Raw genomic sequence first — 15,735 nt, 5'->3', positions numbered from 1 at the left:
TTTGACAAAAACCTGCATTTTAGTTCATAAAATACTATTTTCTTAGCTTATGTCAGGTTTCCTGCCAAGAATCTTGCTGAAGCATCTCAAACACAGCAACTGTTCGGGGTCGGCTTCCTCCTCACCAGTTCAATCAGGTACAAGAAATGCACAATCTACAACACTACTACAGACACATGAGCTGCATCTTACCCTAGCTTGCGAACATAATCCCAAGTTACTTTAATTTCTTGTTGCTGACTTTCATCCTAGCCTCTTGGCGCTTGGCTGCAAACAACACAAGAATGTTAGATGTCAGAATGGCAGAAATACAGTCACTGACACTCCATATTGCTCGCCTGTTGCTAAGGCTTTCCATGAGAACCATAATCATGTACAATTGGCTGTATAATACTCTGGTGAACCCCAGTGCCCAGTGGACACTGTTCAAAGATTTATATAAGAATAAATATACTGAATATGACCCTGAACCCAAAATGCAAGACACTGTAGGATCCACTAATAAGGCATCTCCAAACCCAAAGACTACTTTGTTATTTCATCTCAAATCATCAGGGACCTTCTGCTCCACGATCTCTGCTTGGTTTGAAATATTTCTTATCATAAAGTAACATGGATATTTGAAATATTATCTGTTGACTTTTAGATTCATATATGAGATACTTATTCAGACTGATTTTTTTTTTTTTTTTGCCTGTTGACCTCAGGCTGTTTGAACAACATCTCAGAACCTATTAAAGATAAAATCCTGAAGTTTTCACAGTTATTTCTTGTCATGACATTATTTCAGAATCTATAATATTTATTTTATGCTATTTTCTCAACTAGATGTTCTTGCATGTTACAGTAATGTGAAACATAAATATAGAATACTTTTTAATATGAATGACTTTATTACAAAAATGACCAAAAAGCTATTTTTTGTTGAACTTTCATAACCAATTGAGCATGTATGACAAGCTGTATCACAAAAACAAATATATTACTAGACAGCCTAATACCTGCAGAACAGTTTCAAAATGCTTGCTTCAAATATAACTAAATAAGTACATTTTTAATATGGCCATATTTTTCATTTTCAGAAGTTATATTTATTGAACTCATATATTTATTGGATGATGTGCTTGAAGGTAAACTTATAACCAGCGACCATATATATACATATACTGTACGGCTTGTGACATTTGTGTTGAAGGGCAAGTTTATTCCCAATAAAACACAAAGCAGGAAAATCAATTTTTATGTCAACAGTTTCCACATTGACCATGAGTATATATCTATCACTAAACCCTTGCTCTCATAAGCACATCAGATTACTATTTAATATATGCCAAGGCATGAAAATTCCCACTAGAAAAATCCCACTATCCCAAGACATCAATTTATTTGTTCATGCCTACTATGCTAATGTAATCTTAGTGCCCAATGCAGTGATAATTCACAAGGAAATGATTAAAAAAAACCACATGACAAGTCTCCAAACCAAAGTTTATGTCTACAAATGGGGTCCAAAAATGAAAAATATGCCCATGTTCTAATATGCTCAACCATATATTTTCTTTGTTATATTTAGATAGCCATTTTGACATGACAGATGAAAGATGATGAATTGAGATGGAATGACAGTACTATTTTATAACGTAAACTAAATTTACCACAAAAGCCTCCTTGTACAATTTTCTTTGAGTGGAAGCAACAGACTGAATACCGGTGACGCATTATTTTAATGGAGGCAAAGAATATACATGTATACATATCTGTATCTTTTTGCCTAAATTACATACATACAGTAAGGTGTGAGGACGTTTAAAGAAGCTGTCACACTTGCTACAACCCCAGTTTTTTTTTATCAGTGTTTGAACTGCAATTTAGCATTGAATATTGAATACGTGTGTCATTTAAGACAAAGCAGTGTCTCATTATGCATATTGCAAAACAGTATCACCTACTCTCTGCAAATAGAATATTAGTCATGCAAGTAGAAGGAGCTATAATCTGAAACAATAAGAATTTGTAAAGTATTTATAAATTTTTTCATGGTATACCACAATTTCTGTTGATGAAGTTCCCTGGCTGTATATTTCCATAAAGAACCTGTGTTGTTTTTGGCATAAAATGTATTAGCTAAGTCAGACAACATCATCTTTTACCTTAGAACAAAGAAAACCCATGTTCTAAATGCTGTTTATTAAAGACAGCTCTACTCTTACAGGCATAGTGTCTGTTGAACAGTTAAAGGAAGATTTTCATCTTGCAGTCTCAGGAGCTTTGAAGTACACCACCTGGGCAGCAGCTAAACTGTGATCAAACAGCAGGGTACAGATCCAATCTAAAAAGCTATGTTATTTGGGAGCAGACTTATCTAAAAGACTTGGGGAGCCTGTTGAAGATGAGGTAAACTTTGTTCTATACCGGTCAGAAAACTCCTCTTAAAAACCCAAAACTTTAGGGATGATTCAGAAGCTGCCTGACATTTCTGACACCAAGTCAACATGATGGCAGGTAAAGCTGAAAATGCTTTTCTTCGTACATCAAACTTTTCTTTTAATTTCCATTTTACGGTGAACACTTGAAAGGTGTTTGACTTCCTCCAATTTAGTTGAATGGTGGTTGGACCGCATCCAAACTCTACAGTGCTGTTTTCTTCTGGAAATATTTGTGGCTTTGTGCCCAGAGTGTTTTGAAAAGCATGACTGGTAACTGTGTTTGGTGTCAGCAGGGTGAAACTCTATTATGTTGCCTTGAGTCCCACTATCCAACTCATTCATGCTTTACACACTAAAAGTGTCATCATTGGCAGATCTTTCTGCATCTGCTGTCAAACAGCTGTATGGATACAATATAGTGATTTTATAGGGTTACACTGTAAATGCTACCTATTGAAAAAACATAAGCCAGTGGCTCAGTGAAACAAATCATGATTTTAGACTTGATGACTGACTCCAGAAACAATAAATTGCTGTGTGTCAAAGAGAAAAAATGGCATTTTGTCATCACCTACAATACAATTCAAAGGTGGTGACAGTTGGTGGCAGCAAAAACTGGCCTCCTAATGTTGCTGGAAGAAGGCAACTTGTGGGTTTTTCTGAAAAGCTCATTTTTCTTTCCCACATTACATTTTGAACTTATCCCTCTATGATTTCTGGTGATAAAATGTGAAAAATGAAAAGCAATTTTCAAATAGATCCACAAGAAAAGCTGTTTTTTTACACTCTTACCATTTCTTGTCTATTTATTTATTCCATTTTACACTGGGGGAGGTTTTATAGATTTTTCCCAGTTTTTACACATGTTGTTTCTGACTGCAGAGGGAGGCTCAAAAAAGCTCTTAAATCAATTTGTAAAACCCACAGACATGCACTTGATATGGTGTTTGGCTAAGCTTTACTATTAGACACATTATGTGTTGTATCATCATATGGTTTTATCAACATAAAATGCATGACCACAATAGTCATTTTTCTTATAAAAAGAAATATTGTAAATCTGCTTCAGAAAATTACCATGTATCAATTATTCTTTAGTCTTATGTTAGCTAGTGGTCTATTATAATAAAAGCTCACAATCTCCTTCAGTTATACTGAAAAGATCTGTCAGCCGAATAGTGTGAGGAGCTATTTTTCCTCCTCCAGGATCAATGTTTTACACTGTCACCGAAAGAGCTGCTGCGTCTTGGTGCTGTGATTTAATATGCCACCGTTACCGCTTATTATTTTCTTATTAGAAAAGAGAGTGACAGCGGGACATTTAGATGCTGAATTATTTGTGTTTTTCCTCCCATGCTGGTGGGCTCTGCATCTGTTCTGTATCTACTTGGCCCTTGTTTGTGTTCTATTTTATAACTTGGCAGGGGGGTTTAACTGGAGCAACACGATGTAACCTTTGTTTTTATTTGTTTTTCCTGAATCATTCACACCTCTTCGCCACATGTCAAATGTCTGTGAAAACCGTTATGAGTCATTTTACTGTGCACAGCATCCAAATTTACACGAGCACAGCTTTTATAGAGCTATGTGCCAGTGAATGAGGATGTGTTTTTTGATTAATTGTATCAATTTGATTGCGGTTAGGACACTCAAATTGTTATTTTAAATGTGCAAATTGCCAAACCTGTGTGCAATATGGATATAAAGGTTAATGGAAGGAATGTATAAGGGGTTAACTGAAAGGTTGAGTATAATTCATGGACGCACGGCATATACCTGCTTGTGTTTTTCATTAGGATTGTTAACATTTCACAGCATGCATCCATAAACGTGCAAATCAGTGTGATAAGTTTGATCTACTTTCTGCCATGTTTTCCAAATTGACCATGAACCATTGGGTGCAAGATCCTACTTTGTTAAGACTCACAGCAGCAATCTCAGGTTGACATATAGTGCCCTCCTGTGTTAAAACTGTAAAACACACAGTGATGTATGTTTTTTGATTAGAGCCTAAATGAATGATTCAATTAGAAAATGTCGTTTAAATTGATTCATCTTCATTTGGGTTCTTAGAAACACTAACACGACCTTAAAAAAAAACCCAAAATAACTCTTAGAAAAATACCAAATAATGCATTAGTGACAAACAAAAGATTCTAGGAATGACCAGAAAGGTTGCATTTCAAGCCAGACATAGCTTGGGCCTTCCTTTTTACAAAAATGAGAACATTTAAAAAGCGTCACAGCTATCAAATCCTCATAATTCCACTCTAAATTAGAACTTAAATGCATATTTTTCAAATTATTTCCTGTCTGTGTCCCCCACCTTACTCTGCACAATCCTCTGTTCTGTACTAAAGAGTAGGCGGAGAGAAAACAGATGTGTGAACAAGCAAGTGGGTGATGGGTGACCATGCGTCTCATCACACATTAAGAGCGATGCTGTTAAAATGATTTGGCACCTCTTCTTTAAGTCAAACTGTTCACTAGTATAAGGTCTTTACATTGGATTAGTATCAAACTAAAATCTAAGAAGAAGAACCTTTTCAGCCATCGTTCCTTTCTGTTGTGGTAACAGCAACTTGCAAACTAACTGCTCAAACAGCAATGGAGCGATTAGGCTGTGCAGACAATCTGACACCTTGCCAACAGGTCTCCAGTTTAGCTATCTACACCTCCTAATTAACGGGCACCAAAAGTCAATGCACCGCAAATCACTAATCCTTTTTTAAAAATGGGATAATACACTCAAAGGGCCTGTTGGGATAAAATAAGCTTCACTAACTCTACAGAAAGCAGCTTATTAAACTACTTGTAGCTCTATAAGTTGGAAATGGTTACCAGCACTGTGTGACGTCTTCTGTTTACCGCATGTTTGACTAACCTGGGGACTTGTTATAAACCTGATTGCCTTGAAGCATGTATTTATTGCCCTATCTGACTCAGTTTTCTCATTCTCAGTCTCTCAGCAAATTACTTTGTCAACACAAAACGCATCCAACTAACAGAAGTAATGGAAACATGAAAATAAGACTTAAGTTGTAATGAACCCAAAATTGTCTGTCACCACTGGAACTGAAATTTTAAACGTAGTCATACTGTAGCTCAAGCCAGTGGTTTTTATGTCACTGCTAAATTATCTCGCAGATGCAGGGAGCCTGTAAGATACGAAGTGACAGTGTGAAAGTGCGAAGGCAGAGTGTGATTCGGGGTAACTTCACACGCAGGAACCAAGTGTGCTCGTATGATAGCTGTAAACATCTCGAACTTTTGAAAGATGAGTGAACAGGGAGGAAATCTGAAAAACCACAGTGGTGAGAATAGCAAGCCTTGAGCCCCCAAAAAAAGAGAGAAAAAGAAGAAAAAACTTGCTTTCCTTGTAACCGCCCTTCACGATCTCATTGCATTTTAGGTTCTATAGCAAGGCGCTGTTGTTTTGCAGAGCAGCATATTTATATTTATACGTGTTTAACCAAATTCACATGAACAAATACTACCCAAATACTCTGAGCAGAATAGAATAGAATACAATCTTATTGCTTGTTTAATTGTTTGCAATTCCCTCTGTACTTACCCTACTAATACCTGGTTATTCATATTTTAGCCATTATTCCACTGTTGTCATATCTTTGTGTTCTGTAAATGAAACAGTGTATTATTTCATTTAGAAACTATTACTTTTATTTCATTATATTTGTTACATGGCTCCAGTGCACAAAAACTTCGTAACAGTAGTTTGATAGTGTGGGAGGAGTTAAGTTTTCCAGTTACTCTAGAATGAAAGGAAACAGCCCACCAGTGTGATAGTAAATTCTGTTATGTCATAACTGTGGCTGGCAGATATTCCCCTGCTGCTCCATTGCTTCTGTTATTTTCCACTTTTTGACACTGCCTGTATTGCTTTGATCCACTCCTTCCTTTCTTCGGCTGTAGCGGCTTGGAGGAAGTAGTGGATCTCGTCTGAAGTGATGATCTCAAAGAGGTTGCCGTCAATGTCGTACTTTTTGGCTGAAACCACAAAAAAAAGACACAGAAAAAGAGTTAAAAGGAGCGATTTGAAGTGAAACTACTGCCGGTAAACACCAGTTCTGTTTTCACATTGAGGAAGCAACATGTAGCAACGGTCGCCCCTCACCATCAGGTACAAACTCCACAGCTGTAACCACAGCGCCACGGAGGTGGACTGAGCCCAGAGGGTCATCGCCCTGACAAGACACAAAAGAAGGAAGGAATAAAGCTGATACTATATGTTTGATTCAGGCAGATTTATGTTTGAGCAAGCACTAGTTAGTACAAGTCAGCATGTTTACCTTTGTGGGATCATAATAATGCATATAAGCAGGGTCGTCTCTGAGGATGAACTTTCGCACCTTCCAGTTTTTTCTCCTGTGGCCCTGTGACAAAAGAAATAACAGTTTATCAGATCTGTAACAATAAACAAAACCTTGCGTCAAGCAAATGTGACCCAGACTTCCTCTTTCAGTGAAAGTGATGACTGGATTGTTTTGTTTTTTTTCTAAAAAAAAACAAGACATCATAGAACAAATGCTGTCTTTTGGGGAGATTTTCTACACTTTATGTATTTGTCTCAGTGCAACAAAACACTTTGGCAGTTCACTCGCTTTGTGATTCACCTGTTTAAGTAAACAGCCCTGTTTTACGATGTTTCCTCTGAATTCTTCCTTCAAAAGCACATCTTCATCACTGGAGTAGCCTTCGCAGAAGAAACCACTGTCAGCCTGCCACAAAGCAAAGACCACATCCACAAATGTTATTTATATGCACGTGCTGACTATCTACGATCCTAATTTATTTTAAAATCAGAAAAAAACAACAACATTGTTGTACACCATCTGCAGCTAGGAACATGAGAAAATGTTGAAATGCTAATGAGAGCCATTTGTTTATATTTTGAATATTAGAAATTGAAATGGATCACATGCTAACATTACAAGAAACGCCGAAATTGACTATTTTTCATCATAGATCTCTATTACTCCTCCAAAACTAGCATGGCACAAAACATTTGCAATGATAAGGAGTGTGCAACCTCAGGAAAGTTCTTACTTAACAGTGGTTTAACAATAGAATAACTGATTAATGAGTTATTTCTACAGTCTTTTAAATAGTATTTACATATAGATTGGGAGAGCTGAGTCCAAATCCATTGGTGCTAATTATAGAATAATTTGACATTTGCTGACACACATTTTCCATTGAAAATTAAGAAACAAAAAGCTGCTTTCTGCCAATGAGTTGTAACTTACGAAGTAGTAAAGAGCTTTGGTCTCATCTAAAAAGGATGTTTGCTCAGCGCTCTCTGCTCCTTCTTTTGACAGGTCACCTGCAGGCTGGAGAAAACCCTCATTCAGGAGCCCTGTTGCTAACATGAGAGCCTCGGGCCTGTTTCTCGCTTTCTCTTTTGAAATCAGCCATTCAACCACTGTTGCACCTATGCGGAAAATAGGGAAGTGGTGGAAAAATGGTGAGAACATGGGAAGGTTAAAAAAAAATGAAAATAGAACTTTTTTCACACCTGTAACATCAATGAAACCAAGACTGAGGTACCGGTGAAGCAGTGGTTGAAGACTCGATTCTCCTGCTCCAGTTTTAACTCTTTCACTCCATCATCCTGGTCTTTCATCAGCAGGTACAGCTCACTGAGAGAACACAATATCAACACTGTCAGTATATCTGGCCCTTCCAATGTTGACAATTCACTAAATCCCTGTGGAAAATAGTCATGAAGGGGGATAGCGGGCCTGTCAAACTTCATATTTTCTATGCATGCTGAACCTGTACGGATGGAGCTTTATTTGTGGTAGCTGGTGGTAAACAAAAACTATGGAAGTTTGTGTACTTTTTAAAGTTTCCAAAGTGCAAAAGGTGCAAAAATAAGCAAATCTCGCTAGCTACTTACAGTAAACAATCTGCAAGCAACTGTTAATGATACATTCCAAGTAGATTTAAACTTTGGAGGCTTGAATAAATAAATCAAATCTGTTTATTTCTCAACGACAGGAAGGTTTTGCAGAACATACTTCAGATTTACTGCGTCAGGCAGCCGTATGGAGCGTCTTGTGGACTTTCTGGCGAACCTTTTCCCCCCCTGCAGGCAGGTAATGGCTCTCTTTATGTCCTTCACCCAAAACTCTCTCTCCTCCACATGCGAGGCTTGGAAGAAGTGATCCTGCTTCTTCTCAGTGGTGATCTTGAAAACCAGCTGAATCAAGCATATTTAGTTAGTTACACTTTTATATTCAGGTTTCTTTCGACACTTTCCCTCAAATATGAGAAGTGCTAATGACATATGCAGCTGCTAATTTAGATTTTATTTTGTAATAACTACATAAACTGTACTCTGTTCTAATCTCAGTATTACTTCTGTTTTACACTTGATGAGTGTACTTGACATTTTCCTACCGTCCTCTTGCCAAAATCCTGACAAGGACTGATGAGTGTGGCTCCCTTCAGTGGAATCATTCCTTTCGGTGAACGATCTGTTTTCTTTTTATAGAATTCCACACCATCCTCAGACAACACCACCCACACTGCCTTCCAGGAGTTAAGCACTGTACCCTGTGGATCAATACGACAGGTGACAACTGGCAGCCTTGAGAAAAAGTGCAAAATAACTAGTTGGAGATTCAGTTTTCCATGCTGAACGTGTATATGTAGTATGTAAACTACAATAGTTTGTTTTGTTCCTCATCATCTTCATAATCCAAATAAAACCACGACTGATAGCCCCAAGCATCACATTTCTTATTTTCAGTGGATTTTGAAGGTCACTTGACTATAAGAATAAAAAAAAAGAATTAGCTTCTACTTCATATAATGTAACAACATTAAATGCATTTGTAGTCAATATATACCTTTTGCTTTGTGTTTCATTTCACTGGCTGCTGTTAGTGACATGAAGTGAAAATAAAAACAGGCTTTAAAAAGGAAAGCAGATGGTTCTGTCATGTGCTACCTTCTTACAAATGCAGAAACGATTCTTCAATTCTGGAAATAAGTCTAAGAAAGAGGAATCATTTGCTTGAAAACTCCCTTTTAAAAGAAAAACGTATTTTGCTTATAAATGTTACATTTCATTTGAGTAGGGTTCAAACAAATCATTAAGTTCTGTTGCGCCTGCAGTGTAGTCTGCTTCCGTCACTCCTTTAGGGAACAGAAGCTGGACTTTAAACAGTGTTTTTTCTTTTTTTTTTAGCTAGGCATGCTTTTGAGAAAGCATAACCTTTACACTTACATAACTTACAATAGAAACCGAGTCTTCCCAAATATATCTACTGGAACAGACATGCCTATAAGCATTCAGAGAGCTGTGTGCAGAATTGCGGCTGTGCTCAACGAATTCTACTATGTAGCACACTAAGGAGCAGAACATTCCAGAGCACCACACATGGATCCAAAGACCCTCTCCCATGGCTGTAAATTTGGTAAGACACCATTTCAGGAGACAGCTAACCCAAAATTCACCTCCAAATGGAACATCTGCTGATCGGATGTTTACTACTAAAGGACCACTCACTGCACTTTTGGAGACAACAGGACATCCTCCTACCTCCACTAGAATCTGATGAGGGTCATAAAGTGTCAACTGCGAGGAAAACCACACCTCTGCAGGACTGGCATTCTGACCTTCTGATCTCCCAACCTAACACACAGAACTTTCTACACAAGCGTGAATAGAACAGTTTAAACCAGAACATTAAAGAAATGCATCATCATCGGAATGACGATCTGGACTCAGTTTCTGATTCCAGGTTGATCAGGACCAGTATGGAAGAAGAACACATGGAATCTGAAGTGTTTGTGGAAGATGCACACATGATACACAAACAGCCCCTCCTCTCTCTTTCTATCACAGACCACAGCCATAAAAGACACAGAAGACTTTTCACTCTAAGCATATATTCTCCCTATGTCTTCTTTTTCTTAGTGAATGTATATGCTTTTGTGTTTAACCATGTTATAAGTTTACCTTCATGTATTCTAAAGTCTACAATTTGTAAGTTTATTCTTATGTTTACACATTTTATTATTATCTCAGGAACTATATGAGATAAACATATTGTGTTTGGTGTCATTTTAATCATGTGTTCCGTGTTATTTCAGATCTGTGATCACCATAAATGTTCAACAATTGGATTTCTACATTTAAGAAATGGACTAAGAGTAAGTTTTAAAGGTATCTGGCCTCTGACCTCTCCTGGACAGTGAAGCTCAACACCATGGGGATCTCAGAAAAATGCAACTCTTAGAAGAATGCAACTGGACTTCAGACTTACTTAAGAACTACAACAGTGCAAATATTTTCTTGATAACTATGAGCTCTGACTCTTAGTGTTTTTACTTCGGCACACTTTTGCAATGCAAACCTGCTAAAGTTCCTTCTTGTCTCTGCGTTCCTGAACATCTCATCCAGCAGATCATCACAGCTCCACATCCTGCAACGGCTTCTCTCTCACTACCACAAAGGCTACGCAAGTATTACTTTCCTTCTGCTAAACGGGTGAATTTACAAATTATAATTTGTTTTCCAATTCTAAATTCATCAGCTTTTCTACCAACTGCTTCCAGTGACGATCACAGTTCATTATTTTATCTGCATTTATTCATTCATTCATTTATTCACTGTCTGTTGCTGTCATGTCATTGTTGTTTATTGTTTGTTTATAGTATTAGTTAATAAATGTTTGTGTATAATTATCAGTGGTTCTACCGTGTATTTCCTTGTTTTGGGAACTGGAGGTCAATGAAATCAGAGTGTACGACTTTCATAATGAGACTGATCAACTTCATTTTAATCAAAGTCTCTTTGAGACTTAGCTTAAATTGATATTTTCCTCAGATAAGCTGAGGTGGTGCCCCTAAATTAACAAGTGCAATTTTAATCCTAAAGTGTAGTTTCTATCATTTCTTCACGTTCCGCTACAACCATGTAGCAGAAATATCAAATAACCAAAACATGCTGTACACAGTGCAGTGTTGGAATATGAGTTCTTGCCTTCTAAACAGCTGTAGCTGTCATTGTTGTCATTCAGGTCCTGAACTGTACACTTGAACAACCAAACACTTGATCCACTTTGAAGTGATTTTCTCAAACAAATTACACATGAAACTGATGCTTTGTTTATAACACCATACATTAAAATTAGGGAGTTCTGATTAGGTTTCAATGAACCGAACCACTTGACGGAGAGTAACAGGCATAACGTGTCTTATTTAAACCTCAACATCAAGAGTCTGGTGTTCTCTTTGCTTCTGAAACTCGTCGGTGATCTGAAAAGCTCTCTAAGGCCTTAAGATAAAAAAGGTTGTGGATACCCAAGTTTGGCAAGGGATTTAAAAAGGTCTCATTATTTGAAACAGATGGATTTACAAATGGATCTGCAAGTTATGTAGAGCTCAAATGACTGCCAATTTGTCCAGGACTACCTGCAAATTCATCCTAACAATCTGACTTTTTGATACAAAAACGGTCTCCAGGAATCCCAACATTCGATCACAGGATCTGCAGGTTTGCAGCTGTTGGTGTCTACATACATGGATCTAAAATCAGAAAGAAATGTAACAAATTTAATCTACTTAGGGGGTGTTGATATGTTTGCAGACCAAAGATATCTTTCCAGGAGAAAAACCTCATACTAGATATGAAGCAGTGTGGTGGAAACATTCTGGTTTGGGGTTGTTTTGTGGACATAGTCACTGAGCTGCTTGCAGTCATTCAACTGTAAATCCTGCATCATATTAAAGAGTCCTTGAAGATAATGTGAGCGTCTGTCTGAAAGCTGAAATTGGACCTGAAGTGGACCTTTCAACATGATGATGTTTCAAACTAAAAGCAACAGCAAGGTGTGGTTTAAAAGAAGAGAGTTTTGGAATGGTTGTTAATAAAGGATCGGTCCTTTAGACAATGTTTGAAAGAATATCAAGGGTTTTCTTGATCAAATATGTTGAAAAATCCCACAGTTTCCACATGACTTGTGATTTTCATGTGACTGTATGTGGCACAATACAGAAACCAATCGTGTCTTTGATGAATTCTTTCAGGCATGCATAAGCAGTGTAGTTTTAATACTAAGACTCTGTGTATCCAAAAAGCCAGTCTGTACATGTACATACACAAGACTTATGAAGTTATTGTCATGTGTATGTCAGTTAAAATGTCAAGAACTAATATTGCACAAGCCTCAACACTCACTGGGAAAAAAAGAAATCTTACGAAAAGCAAAACCAACAACTGTATTGCTTCAGTACTGTCTGACCTCTGTGCCCAACTCTGGTTTGCGGTTTGTTGTAGATTCCGTTTCGATTAAGAAAGAAATAAACTGGTTTTACATATTACATATATAGTTTCATTTTCAATGCAATGTGCAGGGAAGATGGTGTACTGCTGACATATTATGCCACTAAGTGTGACAGTTTGGCACATTGATGTAATGATAAACGACATCCGTTCAGAGTTTGCCTACACAGATAATACCTAGTAACGGAAGAAACTGACCTCAGACTATAAGAAAAGTATAGAATGTTATCAATTTTATCTATTATACTAAAAAAATACAGGTGTTTAAAGCTGAAATTTCTGGGTTTTTTTTGTTTATTATTAGAGGTGAAGTAGACAACTGAAGAGATATTTAGCATTCATCCATCTTTTTTCAGTGGCAGACAACTTACTGCTAGACCTTGATGTTTTTTTTTCTTTGACCCACTTTAAAGAGCAACATTTCCCTTCTTTTTTATTGGCCCTTTCCTAGTAAGTCATGGATGTACACAGGCTCACCATTAATCACTTCTTTGCATAATGCTTTTTGTGCATGAGGAAGGAAGTTTTATGACCAGGCCTTAGCCATCTTCAGGTATAACCATTAGGCACAGATTGGCTATTTATAGCAACCGTACTGGCATCTGATTTTTCACAAGATAAAATACTTCAGCCAGGATACATCAATCATCATCAAACACAGCGAAGGCAATCAGTAATGATTTAGTTACTGTCATGCATATTTAAGCAGAGTTTAAGTGCTTCAAAACACGGAAAAAAATCAAAAGGACATTCAGTAAACACAGGGTAATAAAGTAATGTTTGATAAGACTTGCTTTAAACTACACAAAAGTAGTAGTTTCATATTTAAAATATGGCTCATAAATGCACCTTTGATTGGCATGCTCGATGTGTAGAAGGCAAAAAGTCACACTTGGCCCCATCTTTAAATAAAGTGGGTGCGTGGGTACTTTCAGTGTGAAATGATCACACTACACTTTAAAAAAAATTCTAAATTTCATACAGGAAGTCACTTAAGAAACTTTGTGTACACACACTATTAATATGTCTGGCCCCTGCTGAAACTGTTTGTTTCAGGTCCTGTCATTCTTAGATTCTCTCTCAAAGTGAAAATCTATTTGTATACAGGAGACAACATGTTTTATGGTTCAGAACAGAAGTAGGAACTTGAGTTTCTGTTGCTACCATAGAACAGAAGTTTGTAGTTGTGCATTATGGAGCAACTTTCGAGTGACATGCTCGTCTGTTCCTCTAAGTGCTGGTTTGAGGTGGAACAACAGTACTGTTTCCTTTTGATATCATTCACCGACTAATCTTGGTGTATTTACATTTTGTGATGATGCATTCTGCAGTTTATTCAGTGAAATTGCTATGCAATTTGCTATGCTTTTAATTTGAAGTGTTTTTTCTCTAACATGATATTTTGGATAAAGCTTGCTCCAACCATGTCAAACCTTAAAGTACATCTCATAACTCTGCTGAAGCGAATAATCATTTTGATTTATTATTATAAGTTATACTTTATAAAAGTTCAGCCTCTATAAATGCCGGGAGGTGGACAGTATATCCATATAGTTATTCTTACCTTTTTCACCAAGTATCCTTCTCTGATCTCTTGTGGCTCCATTTCTCTGCTCTCTGCTGCCGTCGTTTGCAACTTGTCACTTTTTTAGCGACTGTCAAAAATGTTTCCCATCCAATTCACCAGCTCTCGCTCGCGCTGTCTCTATCTCTCTCTCTGCCTTTCTGTCAAAACCACATAGACACACAAGCAGGAAGCGGTGCTGTTGGGTGTGTGACAGCAATGACTGGTCAATCAGCTTCCTCATTTTTAGGTATTATTAGTTACAGCAACTGCTCTGCTGATGTCTCAAGACTTTAAAGTGTTAAATTTAAAGTAGTAGCTTGGCAGTTCTGATGACACAAGACATTTTACTGTACTTCTACTATTTGACACTATTATTTAGATTTATTTTGCTTGTTTCGATATATATATATATATATATATATATATATATATATATATATATATATATATATATTTCTTGTGTGTTTTTATTCTTATTATTCTTATTGTTTTGAACTACAATTTAAAAAAAAGGAGTTTGAGAAGGAAAAGAAATGAGTGCAATCTACATAATACATATATATATATATATATATAATACATATATATTTATTGTATTAATAAGACTGCTGCACTTAAAAAAAAGTCTTCCTCCAGTTGTTTTTTTAGCCTTCCCCCTTTATTAAAAAAGGAACCTTTAAATTCCATAAATAGGTCCACTGACATCAGCAGTGATGATGTGCCTGCATGAGTTAATGTGCCCATAATAAGTCATGAACTAGCTAAATACAGAGATGAGTTTATGTAATGGGTCAAGGGGTTTTTGAGCATGTAAAACTACAATAGTAATTATAACAAAGCTACGACCTTTTGTCAGAGATTTGTCATTTTACATACACTACCGTTCAAAAAGTTTGGGATCACTTAGAAATGTCCTTGTTTTTGTAAGAAAAGCATTTTTTTTTTAGTGAAGATAACATTAAATTAATCAGAAATACAGTCTAGACATTGTTAATGTGGTAAATGAGTAAATAATGTGGTAGCTGGAAACGGATGATTTTTAATGGAATATCTCTCTCTTTGTTCTAATGCTACATTGTGTTAGCTAATGGTGTTAAAAGGCTAATTGATGATTAGAAAACCCTTGTGCAATTATGTTAGCACATGAATAAAAGTGAGTTTTCATGGAAAACTGAGATTGTCTGGGTGAGCCCAACCTTTTGAATGGTAGTGTGTATATATTTACACCTATATAATTTAAAAGGTTGTAGCTTTGTCATAGTCTTAGTAATTCAACAAACTTGAAATTCTATGTAATAAAGTTGCATCACCAAGTAACAGTCGGAAATGGAGTCATACAGAACATACTAAATATACTACATAATACAGAATATTATATCTATTTATTAATCAAATCAGTTACAGCCCTAATTCTCCTGTCACTT

General features: G+C 36.6%; 1 protein-coding gene across 1 annotated transcript; it reads right to left on the bottom strand.

The window, feature by feature from the left end:
* Window positions 1-1,705: 1,705 nt before the first annotated feature.
* On the bottom strand, window positions 1,706-14,467 carry plek (pleckstrin). The gene is made up of 9 exons (XM_023280743.3): window positions 14,309-14,467; window positions 8,850-9,005; window positions 8,468-8,649; window positions 7,995-8,086; window positions 7,694-7,878; window positions 7,061-7,165; window positions 6,737-6,820; window positions 6,562-6,631; window positions 1,706-6,434 (listed from the first exon to the last, which is right to left on the bottom strand). The coding sequence occupies exons 1-9, from the start codon at window positions 14,348-14,350 to the stop codon at window positions 6,295-6,297; spliced, it is 1,056 nt and encodes a 351-aa protein (XP_023136511.1). The 5' UTR covers window positions 14,351-14,467; the 3' UTR covers window positions 1,706-6,294.
* Between the last annotated feature and the right edge of the window lie 1,268 nt (window positions 14,468-15,735).

The sequence above is a fragment of the Amphiprion ocellaris genome, chromosome 16 (assembly GCF_022539595.1).
Source record: "Amphiprion ocellaris isolate individual 3 ecotype Okinawa chromosome 16, ASM2253959v1, whole genome shotgun sequence".
Lineage (NCBI taxonomy): Eukaryota > Metazoa > Chordata > Actinopteri > Pomacentridae > Amphiprion > Amphiprion ocellaris.
Note: the sequence above shows the minus strand (reverse complement) of the source record. Positions and strands in the feature narration are given on the sequence as shown.

Coding starts and splice junctions, on each gene's coding strand:
- plek (XM_023280743.3), bottom strand. CDS start 14,350: ATGGAGCCACAAGAGATCAGAGAAGGATACTTGGTGAAAAAG. Junction 8,087..8,467: donor CCTGACGCAGTAAATCTGAA/GTATGTTCTGCA, acceptor GTGTTCTCTCAG/TGAGCTGTACCTGCTGATGA. Junction 6,821..7,060: donor AGGGCTGTTTACTTAAACAG/GTGAATCACAAA, acceptor CTTTTGTCACAG/GGCCACAGGAGAAAAAACTG.